At 51.9% G+C, this 14,639-nt stretch overlaps 2 protein-coding genes and 1 pseudogene across 4 annotated transcripts in view; 2 read left to right on the forward strand and 1 right to left on the reverse strand.

Annotated features, from left to right (window-relative positions):
* The window catches only part of Hemk1 (HemK methyltransferase family member 1), a 12,298-nt gene extending 10,545 nt beyond the window's left edge, over positions 1 to 1,753 (reverse strand). The window contains exons 1-2 of one of the 3 annotated variants that reach the window (XM_031345123.1): positions 1,485 to 1,753; positions 65 to 449 (exon numbers count right to left, since the gene is read on the reverse strand). In XM_031345123.1, coding sequence (XP_031200983.1) covers positions 65 to 295 — 231 coding nt within the window. In that variant the 5' untranslated portion in view covers positions 296 to 449; positions 1,485 to 1,753. The other 2 variants (XM_031345120.1, XM_031345122.1) reach the window with 2 other exon arrangements.
* A 1,003-nt stretch (positions 1,754 to 2,756) lies between these two features.
* Positions 2,757 to 3,704, forward strand: LOC116073066 (annotated as a pseudogene).
* A 675-nt stretch (positions 3,705 to 4,379) lies between these two features.
* CUNH3orf18 (chromosome unknown C3orf18 homolog) lies at positions 4,380 to 12,665 on the forward strand. Its single transcript, XM_031343780.1, has 5 exons — positions 4,380 to 4,595; positions 6,036 to 6,412; positions 10,255 to 10,280; positions 10,912 to 11,059; positions 12,031 to 12,665. Exons 2-5 carry the CDS (start codon positions 6,179 to 6,181, stop codon positions 12,109 to 12,111), a joined length of 489 nt encoding a protein of 162 aa, XP_031199640.1. The 5' UTR covers positions 4,380 to 4,595; positions 6,036 to 6,178; the 3' UTR covers positions 12,112 to 12,665.
* Positions 12,666 to 14,639: the final 1,974 nt, after the last annotated feature.

Consider the following 14,639-nt stretch of genomic DNA (forward strand, 5'->3'; position numbering starts at 1 on the left):
CAGTATATGTTTTCCAGAGACCTCCCTCCTCTCTCTCCCTGTCCTCCCTAACATTACACTTAACTGTTTTGGCTCCAAGGACATGAGCCACGATGTACTCACTGGATTCCCGGGCCTCTGGGATACCTCTTTCCTCAAAGACCTTCGTCCAGTGATTAACCACCCCTGTGGCACTCAACAGCCCAGCCAGAGATGAGTAAGTCTTCCATGAGTTGAAGGCCCAGCTCTGGGGGACTCCCCTCCTTCCACGGGGACCAGATAGAAGGGTCCAAAGTATTTGTCCCCAGAGCTTCATTCTTGGAGAAAGGTTTCCAAGCTCCGGAGTCTGTCTTGTGCTATCTATCAGTCACTGAAGTAAGGGCTGGGGGTGATCCCTGGGCTGGGTGAAGAAGAATCAGTCATGGGTTCTAGTTCTCCATTTGTTTTGTTTCTCAGATGTTGCTGTCACCCTAAAGAAGGATGTGGAAAGACTCAAAAATGTGCCAGAAAGGGAGTGCTTTTTAGTCTGTCACCTCCTGGACTATATTCATATCCCCAACCGGCTATCTGATTCCTTCTTGTCTTGGCCAGTAATGTTTTGTTATTTTTAGCGGAAGCAGGTTGAACTGGCAGAGCTCTGTCCCTGTTCACAGTCAAGGTGTAGGACTTGGAGTAGGGTAGACCTATGTCAGACCCCAATGTGAGTGAGCTCTCAGTCTAGTCGTTGTTTCTGACTTCCAGTTTGCTCATAATGTGGGCGAAATAACACCAGCTTTCTGGTGAGTAGTGCCTTGAGCAACGAATATCAGGGGCCCGGAAGACCCTGAGGACTCACTAATACATGGAAGGAGACTGCCATGCTTGGGAGCTTTGCTTGTGACATTCTGTATCCATCATTAGCGGGCCTTTCCCTCCATAATCCCATAATCCCGGACATCAGCATAAATCAAACGCCGAAAAAATAACACTGTTACACTTAATCTAGCATAAATAAGTTATATGAAAACTCAAAATCTGTGGTCCCCTCTACTTCCAAACGAAGTAAGGTCCAAACTAACATTTGCTGAGAACCTAACTGGCACATCCACTTAGACAGGGCTCCAGAAGAGGGGAGCAACTTGCTCACGGTGACTCAGGTAGAAAATACCCCGGGCGGAATGCAAATCCGGCTCTGCTAGACTGCTGACGCAACTGGGTCCACCTGGACCCAGTTCCGGAAGGAACCAAATCTCGAAACCTTGACACAGCCTCCATCCCAAATCCGCCAGGGACATTACCAACGACTCAAATGAGCGCGCCCACTCTCCACCCCTGAATGCGAGGGATAGGGCCATCCCTGTCTCAAAATCAACGTTGCAGCCCACGCATTCCCATCCGGATCTCCTGCTCTGGTGAATACCTGTTTAGAGGGCAAGCACGTTTGCCCTACCCACACACGGGTAACAGAAAACAGCCCCAGCGTCAGCCCCCGGATGTGCGTAACCTGCAGCGCACTCCCTCAGCACCTTGCTTCCGCCTCGGTGCAGTTGAGAAAGGGCTCCGGTGGACCGCGTCTCCTTGGTCTAGGGTTCCTAAAGTGGCCGGATTCCCCTTTGAAGATGGTGGGATGGTAAGGAGGCTCAACGGACCAGCATCTGCCTCCTCCTAAGGGGAAGTACAGGGGCGTGAGAGGTGCTCTGTAGGGTCCCAGACCCACTGGTCTTCCTTAAGGTCTCAGCAGAGATGTGGCTCCAGCCTGCGGTGATTGTTTGAAGTAACCGTTCACTTATCCAGCTGGGGCGGTGGGTGGGCAGAAACAAGCCACGAGGGTGTCACCCACGTGTGCTGGGTTTGAGAGCCAGATTTTTGGGGACGGGAGGTGAATATGCTGTTCTCACAGCTTGTAAGCTAGGTCTAGCAGCGTGTGGTTGGATTTCAGTGTTTGGGGGCAGTCTCTGTTTTCGGATAGGGACTGAGTATCTAAAGACCCTCCTGACCTCACACGCACATAAAATTTGGAGCAGATAGCAAAACAGCGAATTCTGGAGAACTGATTTGCATCGTGATTCTGTTGGCAGCTCATTGCTTAACTTTGTTTAAATGCCCAGACTTTCTAGGCTTTAGTTGTGTCTTTTGTAATATTCACAGCAGGACCTGGACCTGGTTGTGCAGGCACGTAATCGCAGCTACTGGAGAGGCTGAAGCAGGAGGATCATACATTCAAAGCCATCCTGAGTAATTTAGTAAAAACCTATCTCAGAGTTGGGAAGGGTGGGAAGGGACCTTGAAGAGATGGCTCAGGGGTTAGGAGCACATATTGCTCTTGCAGAGAACTGGGTTTCATGTCCAAGCACCCATGTACACATACCCATCCAAACATACATACACATAATTTTAGGAAATAAAATAAAATATTTTTAAAAAAATAGTTCTTGGGGTAGCTCAATTGATGTGCTCATCTAACATTCATACAACTCTGGGTTTGATGCCCATAAATTGGGTTTGGTAATACATACTTATAAATCCCAGTCTTCAGCAGGTGGAGCTATGGAAACCGGAAGCTCATCTTTCAAGGCCAGACTGGGCTACATGAAACTCTGCTTCGAAAAAGTAAAAAATCGGGCTGGCGAGATGGCTCAGTGGTTAAGAGCACTGACTGCTCTTCCAGAGGTCCTGAGTTCAATTCAGCAACTACATGGTGGCTCACAACCATCTGTAATGGGATCTGATGCCCTCTTCTGGTGTGTCTGAAGGGAGCAATAGTGTACTCATATACATAAAATAAATAAATCTTAAAAAGAAAAAGTAAAAGATAAAAAGTTGGAATAAAAAAGGAGAGGAGCTGGGAGTTGAGTGTACTGGTGCATGCCTATAAGTCCCTGTACAAGAGGGTCTGGAGAGATGGCTCCGTGGTTAAGAGCACTGGCTGCTTTTCCAGAGAATCCAGGTTCAATTCTGAGCACCTACTAGGAGGCTAACAGCAGTATGTAACTCCAGTACCAGAGGATCCAATGCTCTCTTCTGGCTTCCTTGAGCACCAGACACATACGTAGTGCACAGATATGCGTGCAGACAAAACATTCTCACACATTAAATTACTTTATTTAAAACTTAAAACCCGCTCTTGCTGCAGCAACTAGAGTGGGAGCATTTGGAGAGTGAGCTCAGAATGAAATCCACGAGTTGTAAGAAAATGGCAGACAAGCCAGACACTGGGGAAATTGCCAGCTTTGACAAGGCCAAGCTGAAGAAAACCGAGACACAGAAGAACACCCTGTTGACCAAAGAGACCATTGAACAGGAAAAGAGGAGTGAAATCTCCTAAAAGCCTAGGAAGATTTCCCCATCTCACCGCACCAGGTCATCGCTAAGATGCACTCGTGATGTGGAGGAAGAGCCACCTGCAAGATGGACGTGAGCCACAAGCTGCACTGTGAACCCCGGGCGCTCCGAGGCGATGCCACCAGCCCGCGGGTCTCTGAAAGGGACCTTTCCACTAATCAGACTGCCAACTTTCACTGGTTTGCCCTGGGATATTATAGAAAATTATTTGTATGATTGATGAAAATAAAACACACCTCGTGGCCAAAAAATAAAAAATAAAATAAAATAAAACCCAAGCACCCAGGAGGTACAGGATTGCCTTGATTCAAGACCAACCTGGGCAACATAGTATCAGGCCATCCTGGACAACAGTGTGATAGTCTGTTTAGGGGATGGAGTAGGAGGAGTTTTAAGTGGTTGGGGATACAGCTCTTGGGTATAGGAAACTGATACTTCTGTCCTGACATGAATTTTGCTGTGAATGAAAGCTATTATGAGAGGAATAGGTGGGCTATCACGCAGATAGTTCTCAACCTCTCGGCACTGAAGAGTCTCCATTTCTAGCCCCATAGTTGGAGTCATTTACCAAAAAAAGCCCTTGTACCAAAACATCAGAGTTCCTATCTAAGCAAGAAACTGAAACAAAAGAAGAGAAGCAGTTTGCTGTTCAAAGTCATAAGCTCAACAGAAGATCAAACTGAGTTCGTTTTAGGTTTCAAATACTCCAGGTCTAGTGGTACTCTCACCAAATCTCTGTACCTATGTTTTTTTGCGGCTTACAAGTCTGCCCCCAGTACGGGTGGAGGTGTCCAAGAGCCAGCATTCTGGCCCAGGAAGGACCTGGCTACCTACGGTCCACTGCCTAACTTCCGGCAGGCCAGCAGGGTCAGAGGTATTCTCAGAGAATCTCTTTTAGCTGTCCGGTGTCAGGTCCAAGCTCCCGCTGGGAGCGGAGCTATATTCGAGCGACAGGCGAATGAGCCAATACTGGTCGGGCTTTAGGCTCGGCAGCCAATCAGGGTCCGGAGGCGCGGAGGGGGCCGGGAGCCAAGGCACTCCGGCTCCTGGGGATCCCCCGAGGCTGCTCATCCCAGCCCCACCCCCTCCGTGGTCCCGGCCCAGCCCACCCCAGCTCAGGTTGTCAGCCAGCGCAGGCTAATACTAGCTGGTTCCTGCGCGCACGCAAGGCGGACCTTGAGTCGGACCTGTCGCCCCCAACGCCCGGGCCTGAATGTTCCCCCCGCCCACGCCTCCTGCCGGTCGCTACCACCCTTAGCTTCTCAGACTGAGCTCGGCGCCCCGGAGAAGATTAAGTAAGTGCTGAGATCGGCTGCTTCTGAGCCAGAATGGAGGAACCACAGGGTCGTGGAGGCGGGCGTGGGGATTGAGATAGGGAGGACTAAGAGACCTGATGGCATTCAGCTTCTTGGGGGTCGCGGCGCCTACCACTTTTACCCCGGTGTTCTTCCCTTCCCCTTTGGACCCCCGAGGCAGACCAATAAAATAGTGGGCAGGATGGCTTCTCTCCTTTTTGGCCAGTAGTAAACAGACTCAGAGCGAGTTAAGGGTCTGGTCCAAGGTCATGCTGGGATCAGTGGCAGAGCCCAGAAGAGAACCTGAGACTTCTTGCTGAGCCAAGCTGGAGAGGACAGAAAGGAATGCGTCTACTCCATGCATGACCCTCTGCCAGCTTTGCTCCTTCCTAAGGGACCGTGAACAGTATGTGCACACCACTCACACATATGTGCACACCCGCAAGAGGAGGCATCCCATGTATACCTATGAGACGCACAGAGAAACATATAGGTAGCCATAAGCTAGGAATCCTTTCTCTTTCTAGGTCTGCCCCTCTACAGCACTGGTAGGACTCATTCCTACCCTGCTTTATCCAAGATCCATAGAGGCTGGGTGATCTCCCATCCTCCGCTCCCAAAATAGGAGGGAAATAGGTGTTTCAAAGTGGGTATTCCATCAGTGCCTCTGAAGATGTAACCCCATGCCTTACATCTAGTAGAGGTGAAGGAGGTTGTCCCAAGACCACCCCTGCCAACTACCACGCCAATAGCTCAGCCTGTCATTCCTGCCTCTTGGTGTCTCCACACCAGCCACAACCACAGCCTGGGTCTCACAGCTGACTAGGTCCAGAGACTGCTGTGTTCAGCCCCTCCTGGGTTGTTGGTGGTAGTGATGAGGACCTGGAACACTTACTGAATGCTTTCTGTGGACAGGCCTTGTGCTGGGCTAAGTATCCCCCCACCCCCCATACACACACACACACACACTGGGGACTCGTTCATTCTGACATGCCATTAACCCTACAATACCATGAGGTTGTTCTTTATTTTCCCACCTTGAGAAACACTAGACACATAGAAGAGGGGTGACTTGCCTGAGGTTATATCAGGTCTGTCTGAATCTTAGGCAAGTACTTCCCAAGCAGGATGAGGGATGTGGGGTGCAGGGAGTGAGGAGGAGAAGTGGCAGTTACAGAGATAATTGCACAAGGGATGGACTTTTTCTTCCAGGCCTCCCGCATCTTCTCCCATCTCCCAGTTATGATCACTGTTTTCATTGGTGACAGGGCTTTGCTTTCGTGTCCCCATGTCCCTATAGAAGCCTGTGTCCTAATACTCTGTGAACTTGACTTAGCTCTGTCTTGAAACCTTTACTTCCTCCGTGCCTTCAGATTCTAGAGGGAATATCCCACAGACATGCCCCAGCTGTAACCTCCGCTTTTATTCTTGCCTTTCTAGAACTGAGAGCGGCAGGGGTCTCCTGGTAAGGACTCAGCTGTGCCAGTGGTCATCACAGTGGTGGGAACGACAACCTCGCACACTCCTAACGTCAGAAATCAGTGGGCAAGTTGACTGAGCGCTGGCAGTCTCCCAGCATCAGCATGAACTCCGGGGTCCCAGCTACTCAGAGCTGGTTCAGCAGCCACCTGCCCACCACTGAGCCTGACTTGGAGCCTGCCGCTGAAGGCTCTACCACAGAGACCGCCACCCTCAGCCCAGAAACCACAAGCTTCAATGATACCAGAATCCCTGATATGGCAGGTGGTGCAGCTGGTGTGGGTACCATGCTTCTATCTTTTGGGATCATCACAGTGATTGGCCTGGCTGTGGCCATGGTGAGAGCCGGGGCAAGCTGGAGAAGGTCTGGAAAGTTGTCCTTTGGGGGAGGGTGATTAGTGTTCAGACTTATAGACAAGCTAATTAGAATGTCTATTAATGATAATGCAATTCCCTCCCGCCCACACCTAAGATTTATTTACTGGGGCCCAGACGAGCAGTTCTAATTGGAAGAACCAGCAATGAGTCTGAATGATACATGAGGCTTTGGGCTGGGGCTTCTAAGATTGGAGCTGGGGAGGGGTCCAGACACAGGGTCTTGATAAGCAGATGTTTGAAGCAGGTAGGAGGTTCTAGGAGCAGCAAGCAGAGCAGTGAAACAGAGGAGTGTGGGAGTTTCAATAGCAGTAGAGGCCAGAGATAGTTGGGATATTATGTGGGATGCAGAGTCTGGGTGGGAGGGAGGCTGTTAGCACTTAATTGACACATTCGTTTAGTGGTTATTTACTGTCTTCCTTTACCCTTAGGACACAGCAGGGCTGGACGAGATGAGGTCCTGACTTGTGTTTCTGATGAACAGTGGGTTAATAGGCAAGGGGTTTTTATCTGGGGTGGGTGGTCAGAGACAGCTGGGAAGAAACTTTAGAGCTCAGACTCCAGGTAGGAGCCTGAAGTCATTGTCATGAGAAAGGGCAGGGGCAGGCAGCCATCAGAACAGAGGTGAGCTAGAGGAATCCTGTTAGTATCCTTCACCAGTGACAGACACAGAGAATGTCACTAAAGAGTCACTAGAGATTGTAAAGTTACGACTAAGAAAAATGAGGTGCACCTGAAGCCCACCAGAGGGGCTGGTAATAATGGCATCCTGCCCATTGCCCTTTACAAGTCATGATGGCTAGCCTTGAGCTCAGGAGCATGCAGATCTGACACACAGGGTTGTATGGGGTGGGGGGAGGGTGGGGGGAGGGGACTTGATCCGAAGCCAAGTGCATGCATAGCAGGTACAAAGTCCTAAATTCAGTCTTAAGCACTGGACTAAAAGCAAGCAAGCAAGCAAACAAACAGCACATACAGAGAAACACACAAAACAAAACAGACAACAACAAAACAAAAAACAGGGCAGAGATGGTCATCCATGGCCTGGCTAGAGCGGTGTTAAACCAGGGTTGCCATATGGGCCCTGCAGGCTTGGGACAACTGCCAGGGAACTACTGGCCAGCAAGTAGGGCTAGGGTATGTGACAGGCAGAAGGAGGCCAGGGAGGAGAGCTTTCCTGGGTCAAGAGGAAGGTAAAAAGCTAGGGCTTGCCCTTGGCACCTATGTGGTGGCTAAAACAGCCTGAGATACCCTAGCCTCGGGGGCAAATGACTTAGAATCTGTCTTAACTCTGAGCAAAAGATTTTGACCTGGGAATCTGATAATGCTGCCTTGCTCTTTGTCCCTAAGGGACATTCAGGCCAGAGTGGATGACCTTCCCACCAAAGGCAGAGAGTCAGAAGGTGGTGGGACAAAGATAGAGATGGACACAGAGAAGCGAGGACTTCTAGAAATGTCCCCTGCTTGCCTCTTCCTTCTCCCTGGTGCCAGCCTTGTGCCTCACACAGGAGTGTGAAAAGACCTTGGTGCAGGCTAGAGCAGAGCAAAAAGGCTCCCTGGGAGACATGGGGAGGACAGTGAGAGGCAGGGAGATTTGGAAAGGAAGTGGAAGGATGCCCTCAGCTGGGGTGGAAGGGCCACAGGGCAGAGGCATGCAAGCTGGATGGGGTTTTTGTCTGGCCTTTCCTGTCATTATCCTGAGTCACAGGCCACAGGGGAGGGAGGACATTTGGAGTAAGAGTCATGAGGCCAAGGAGCATGCTTAGGGTACTGGAGCTGGAGTTGGGGATGATCCAGAGACCCGAGTTTCTGTTGTTTCTACCCATAAGTCAGCAAACAGTCACTCCCGGAGCAGGTAGATGAGCTCAAACACTTCAGCTTTTTTCCACTTGAGATCACGTGGGAAAGCTCTGAGCCAGATTCAGAATTAAACAGATTAAAGTTATGAGTGAGCTACAGAGACTGTGGGAGCCACAGGGGCTTAGGACAAACTCAAGGATGTGTTTTCCCCTAGGCAGAGCTGCCATTTTATTTTTGTTTCTTTTTTATTATTTATTTATTTATTTATTTATTTATTCATTCATTCATTCATTCATTCATTCATTTATTTGATTTTTCGAGACAGGGTTTCTCTGTGTAGCCCTGGCTGTCCTGAAACTCACTCTGTAGACCAGGCTGGCCTCGAACTCAGAAATCTGCCTGCCTCTGCCTCCCAAGTGCTAGGATTAAAGGCGCGTCCCACCACTGCGTGGCTCTTTTTGTTTCTTGTTTGTTTGTTTGTTTGTTTGTTGAGACAGGGTCTCACTATATAGATCAGGCTGGCCTCAAACTCAGAGATCTGCCTTTGCCTCCTGAGTGCTGAGATTAAAGGCTTGTGCCATCACCGCCCAGCCAGGCTGTCATATTCTTGATAGTTAAAAATTGCCAGTTTGAGAAAGAGCAGATGGTGGCAGTCATCCCCAGAATCCCTGTCCAGGCATGGGCTCCCAAGAATCACCCACTTCCTCCCTGTGCTTAGTCCCAAGGCTTGTTGTTCCTGCCTGTGGGTTCTAGGTATTGGCATTGGGTTGTAATCCTTTTACTTTTGTGTCTGGACAAGGGATGAAGGGTGCCAGGGATCTTCTTAGGTTCCTCTAGCATCAGGGCTCTGAGAAGTGACCCTGGGTTTCGGGGGTGCAGGGCTCTGAGGGGTAACCCTGGGGCTCAGGAGTGTAGGGCTCTGAGAGGTGACCCTGGGGGTTGGGGGTTGCAGGGTTCTGAGAAGTGACCCTAGGGGTTGGGAGTGACCCTGGGGGTCAGGGGTGCAGGGCTCTGAGAGTTGACCCTGGGTATTGGGGGTACAGGGCTCTGAGGGGTAACCCTGGGGCTCAGGGGTGCAGGGCTCTGAGAGCTGACCCTGGGTGTTGGGGGTGCAGGGCTCTGAGGGGTGACCCTGGGGCTCAGGGGTGCAGGGCTCTGAGGGGTGACCCTGGGGCTCGGGGGTGCAGGGCTCTGAGGGGTAACCCTGGGGCTCAGGAGTGCAGGGCTCTGAGAGGTGACCCTGGGGGTCGGGGGTTGCAGGGTTCTGAGAAGTGACCCTAGGGGTTGGGAGTGACCCTGGGGGTCAGGGGTGCAGGGCTCTGAGGGGTGACCCTGGGGGTCAGGGGTGCAGGGCTCTAAGGGGTGACCCTGGGGGTCAGAGATGCTGAGCATAGCTTAGAGCCTCTCTCTTTGCTGCAGTCTGCCACTGTCCGTGTGCTGCTCTTTTCACCCGTAAGTGAAATTTTGGTGAGAACTGAGGGGAAGGGACATGGGAAGTATTCGCTTTCCCCGTCAGCGCTGAGGAGTCCCAGGCAAATGCTGTGTGGGTAGTTAGTCAGAATTTGGAGAGTCAGAGACAGCCAATTCCAAACAGGCCTAACTAGTTTTCCTACGTCTGGCCCCCATCTCTGAGTCTCCAGACTCAGTCTGGGATCTGTTGGCATCAAAAGATATCAAAGGAGCGGGGTAGAGTTGTGCAGGCCTGTAATTCAAGCGCTCAGACTGAAGTAGAAGGATGGAGAGAGAGTTCAAGGCCAGCCTGGACTACATAGGGAATTCCGGCAAACCTGGGCTGCTTAGCCAGACTTTATTGAGGAGCAGGGGCAGTGAGCATGAAGCATATATGTAAGATGTCTGTATGGGATGGGACTGACCCTGAGGACATGGTGACCCACAGGTTCCCACTTTTCATCCTCTGCGGCTTCCCCCACCATGAGGGCATGCTGGGTCGATGGGGACCTTCTTCTCTGACGGCTGATGGCTGACTCGGTTCCTTCTCTTGCAGGTTTTATACATCAGGAAGAAGAAGAGGTAATTCCCCAGGTGGCCCTGAGGCTGTAGCCTATGGGAAGGACTGGGCTGGATCTGGGGAGTGGGAGTAGGAAAGAACAGGCCCCAGCACTAAGGCTCCTCTCCCTGGGGGAGGGCATGGGGTTAAGGTGGGAGTCAAGGCCTTCGCTGCTCACTCATGATTGAGGATGGCCACTTTCACACACAGGCAGGCAGGGAGGAAGATTCTGAGAAAACAAGTGTAACCCTGGTATTGGGGACAGGGTGGAAGAAGGGTAGGAATCATGGCCACCCAGATGCCCTTGTCCACATGTCCTAAGCGGACTGTCGCTCAGTGGCTCCCCACCTGTGCTCCCATCCATCACTGTGTCCACCTCCGGGGATTGCAGTAGGATCTTGGCCCAGGTAGCCCCTGTGGATCCTATGGATGATGGTCCCACCAGACCCAGGAATAGCAACTTGCTTATTCTAAGGCTACCCCTCTGAGAGTCAAATTGGTACTGTAGGTTCAAAGATGTCTGTCAGCGAATCCTAAGGGACGACTTAGGCACCTTAAACTTGGTGTGTGGCTCCCTTGGCCACCGGAACTGAGGGAGGAAGGGAGGGAGGAAAGCTCTTCTCTGCCCTCAGACAGCCTCTGTCCTACCCCCAGGCTGGAGAAGCTGCGCCACCAGCTCATGCCTATGTACAACTTTGACCCCACGGAGGAGCAAGACGAGCTGGAGCAGGAACTCCTGGAACATGGGCGAGATGCAGCCTCCATTCAGGCTGCTGCCTCGCTGCAGGCCACACAGGGCAAGGTGGGCACTGGTCAGTTTCCCCACCCAGTGCGGAGCTGCCCTTTCTCCTGCAACCCACCTTCCATCCTTTCCACGAATCTTGCTGGCACCTGCCAGGTGACAAGGTGGCACTCTTGAGCACGTGGGTCTCTTTAGATTTGTTCAGAAACTGCTGGGTTCTTCCGTGGCTCTCACAGACTCACCGTGCAAAGCCCGGGCTTTGTGGGCTCCAGCCTGGTCCAGCTCTGACAGCCTGTATATAGATCATGGAGGCCCAGTTAGAATCTCTGAGCCCAGTTTTCTCATCTACAGATGGAAATCCTAATTCTTGCCCCGAGAGCCCTCAGGTACTAGCTGGGAAAGGAGAAAAACAAATAAAACTTAAAGGCGGGATCGGTGGGTAGACGTGCTTTGTCTCTCCACTCCACGAGGATCCGTGGGCCTGGGTGGGTTGTGAGCGGGATCAGGCTCTTCAGCACAGGTACCGCTGAGTTGGCAGGTGAATCCTAGTCCCTGACAACCCAGGGAAGTGGAGACCCAAGCCAAACACAGCTCCTGTATGCAGAGGGGTGGGCACCCAGGCCCTATTCTGTCAGAGCCACTGAGCAACCAAACCCCTTGGGATTCTCCCAGATCCTCAGTGTGGTTCCGTGTAGGGCTTGGGCCTGTCCTTCATCCATCCTTGTTTGCCCCTGTCCTTGTGGGGAAGAGGACCAGATCTTCCTGCTGACAGAAAAAAAAATACATGCATAATTAATCCAATACTAAGGCCTAAGGCCCTAGGAAGTGCTGCCAAGGTGACAGGGCAAGCTGGGAATAGCTTGGGGGAGGGAGGTCTTCGGAGCCAGGTCATATTTCCAGACTGAGCCTGGTGGATGGGTACTCTAGTGGATGCCAATCAACCGCAGGCACCAGGAAGTGAGGGTGGAAGTGACTGGACCAGAGACTGCCTTTAGTCAAGGTTTCTGATGTTCCTGCCTGTCTCCCTGCAGAGCACTCTCCCTTCCCAGGGCCCACTGCAGAGGCCTAGCAGGCTGGTGTTTACCGATGTAGCCAATGCCATCCACGCGTGAGAGGCCCCAGAACAGATCCGGATCTCTGACAAAGACGACTGCCACGGTGCCGCCGGCAGCGCTGCCCACTTCCTGACTGTCAAGATCTAGTCTCAGGACCAGAGCCATCACCACCACTGAGGCAGGAAAGGGCTGCAACAGACCCCAGCTGTGCTGAGGCCCCCCACCCACCCACTGACTCTCAAGCTTGCAGAGAGAGAGCTCTGACCAGGCTAGTCATTTGGCCACTGACTTCCCTGAACCCATGGCTGTGGCATGGAAGGCAGTCTTTGTGCTGGAAGGCGAAGAGCCACTGCTGGCTTCCTGGTCTCCTGGATCCCTTGCATCAAGGTCTGCTTCTCTGATGGGGAGGAAGAGCACAAGCTTGAAGGGGAGTGACTTTTATTTTTTGAGGCTGGAGTCTCTTGTAGGGTAGAGAGAAGGAAACAGACAGATGACTGGGACAGGGCAGGGCAAAAATGGTCATTTTTTTTCGAGGGTGTGGGGAGGGAAGGAAGAATTTATTTTATTTTATTTTATTTTTGGGACAGGGTCTTGGCTAGCCTGGAAGTTGTAGACCAGGCTGGCCTCCAACTCATAGAGATCTACCTGCGTCTACCTCTTTGAGTGCTGGGATTAAAGGCATGTACCTCCACACTCAGCTAGAACAGCACCATTTATAAGCCCAAGAGGCACAGGGAGAGAGCTGGCAATGCCCGGCAGATGCCACGGGAAGGGCTCCACAAGCTATCCGTACGTAATATCCATACGGATAGCTCCTGAGCTATCCGTACGTAAGATATTGTGGTGAATGGGTAAGCAGGAGGTGTCTGCCATATCCCTGGCAACCAAGATAGCTGCCGAGGGAGATGAAGTGGGGAGACTGGGTACGGAAAGATGCAACTCCTCCAAATGTGGGATAGGCCACACACAGACATGTACCTGTTCCAGCGTGAGAGCAGGACAGAGGCTCTCTGCATTGGCTCCACCTTGCAAGCTAACTCCCACCCAGTGAGAGGGAGTGGAGCATTACCACAGGCTACCTCTTCTCTCCTTCAGTGCTCAGGGCTACGTGGAAGAGAGAAACAAGGCTAGGCTCCTCTGTTCACTGTCTCTTCAGCGAGCTCCAGATGCTGCTTCTGGAAGTGGCGCCCTTCCTATAAGGGGTTCTGGGAGAGGCTGCTGGCCTAAAGGCAGTCACAGGCCGGCAGGAAGCTGGTAGGAAAAGCTGAAAGGGAGTGTCCTTTGAGAAAAAGATCTAAAGAAGTGAGTCTGATTTTAGTTTTTCTTTTCCACCACATCTGCAGGAAGGGCCACTCCGTGTTCATGGAATATAGAGTCTGCCGTTGGTCTTCCCTCAAAGTCTCGAAGGACTGAGACTGATATCAGGGGCATCTGGGCAGAGTAGACCACAAAGACGGGGCAGTTTTTCTACCCTGGGACATACGTGCGAGCATGCACAGAGGCGTGTCCCCAGCTTCCCTGTCATCCCTGTCCTCCACTGGTTAGAGGGGATGCAGGGGTGGAGGGGGTGGACGTATGCTGTTGGGCAGATATTCCTGTGTCAGGAGGTGAGGGGCTAGGAGGATCCCACGGGGATGGTTCTGGTTTTATTCCTGCCTCTAGCTGCTATAAATACGTTAGCACTTGAGCAACTGGAAAGCTGTGAGTAATTTAGGATGCACAAAGCTGTAATTTAACTCCAGCATCTCAGCGTGCGAGAGCATTAAAGATGTAATTAAGATGTTTACACAAAGAGAATGGAGTCTGTGACACTTGGGGTGCCAAACCCCAGGAAGGGACACAATGGGTGAGGTGAGGATCTGTGGGAGGCCTGGGGACAGTCACTTGGATCCCAGCTGGGCAGGCAGCCCAGCTGCTTTTCCGTGGAGATGCCTGAGCCTGAGGGGCCTCATGCTTTGACATGGAGCTAGGGTAACAAAGCCCGAGGGTAAAATCCTTTGAGGTCAGGTCAGGAAGGGGACTTGATCCCCAAAGATCATGGGATGACATATGGTGTCTCGGAGTCCACAGGAGCTATGTCTGAAATACAAAAGTAAAACGGTTTCCATAGAGTACCAAATACCGGGTCGGTGGAACAGAAGTGGGAGTCACTAAAGTTACGTGTGGGACCCACGTGTTGGGCTCACAAAGATCTACAGGAGAATGACAAGAGGGTGACCAGTGTGCCCAAGAACGCCCGAGTGTCCGTGCTGAAGGCTCCATGAGAAAAAGCTGACCCCCTGACTAGCATGACGGAAACATGGAGGGGCTTAGTCTCTAGGTCATGCTAAAGGTTGGGGCTGAAAATGGGGGCTGTGGGATAAGACTATAGGCAAGACCAAGGACCGAGCACCCCATGGGCCACCCAAGCGAGTTACAGCTGGACCTGCTAGTGTCAGATTCGCTCTTAGAAAGGACGGACTCTCAGGGCCGGGCAGTGGTAGCGCATGCCTTTAATCCCAGCACTTGGGAGGTAGAGGCAGGTGGATGTCTGAGTTCGAGGCCAGCCTGGTCTACAGAGTGAGTTCCAGGACAGACAGCCAGGG

This window comes from Mastomys coucha, unplaced genomic scaffold (genome assembly GCF_008632895.1).
Source record: "Mastomys coucha isolate ucsf_1 unplaced genomic scaffold, UCSF_Mcou_1 pScaffold23, whole genome shotgun sequence".
In the NCBI taxonomy this organism is placed as follows: domain Eukaryota; kingdom Metazoa; phylum Chordata; class Mammalia; order Rodentia; family Muridae; genus Mastomys; species Mastomys coucha.

What these genes read in the sequence shown, in the direction of transcription:
- CUNH3orf18 (XM_031343780.1), top strand. Translation starts at nt 6,179, where the DNA reads ATGAACTCCGGGGTCCCAGCTACTCAGAGCTGGTTCAGCAGCCACCTG. An exon ending in TTGGCCTGGCTGTGGCCATG is followed by an intron (nt 6,413 to 10,254) that starts GTGAGAGCCGGG and finishes CTTCTCTTGCAG; the next exon opens with GTTTTATACATCAGGAAGAA. An exon ending in TACATCAGGAAGAAGAAGAG is followed by an intron (nt 10,281 to 10,911) that starts GTAATTCCCCAG and finishes TCCTACCCCCAG; the next exon opens with GCTGGAGAAGCTGCGCCACC.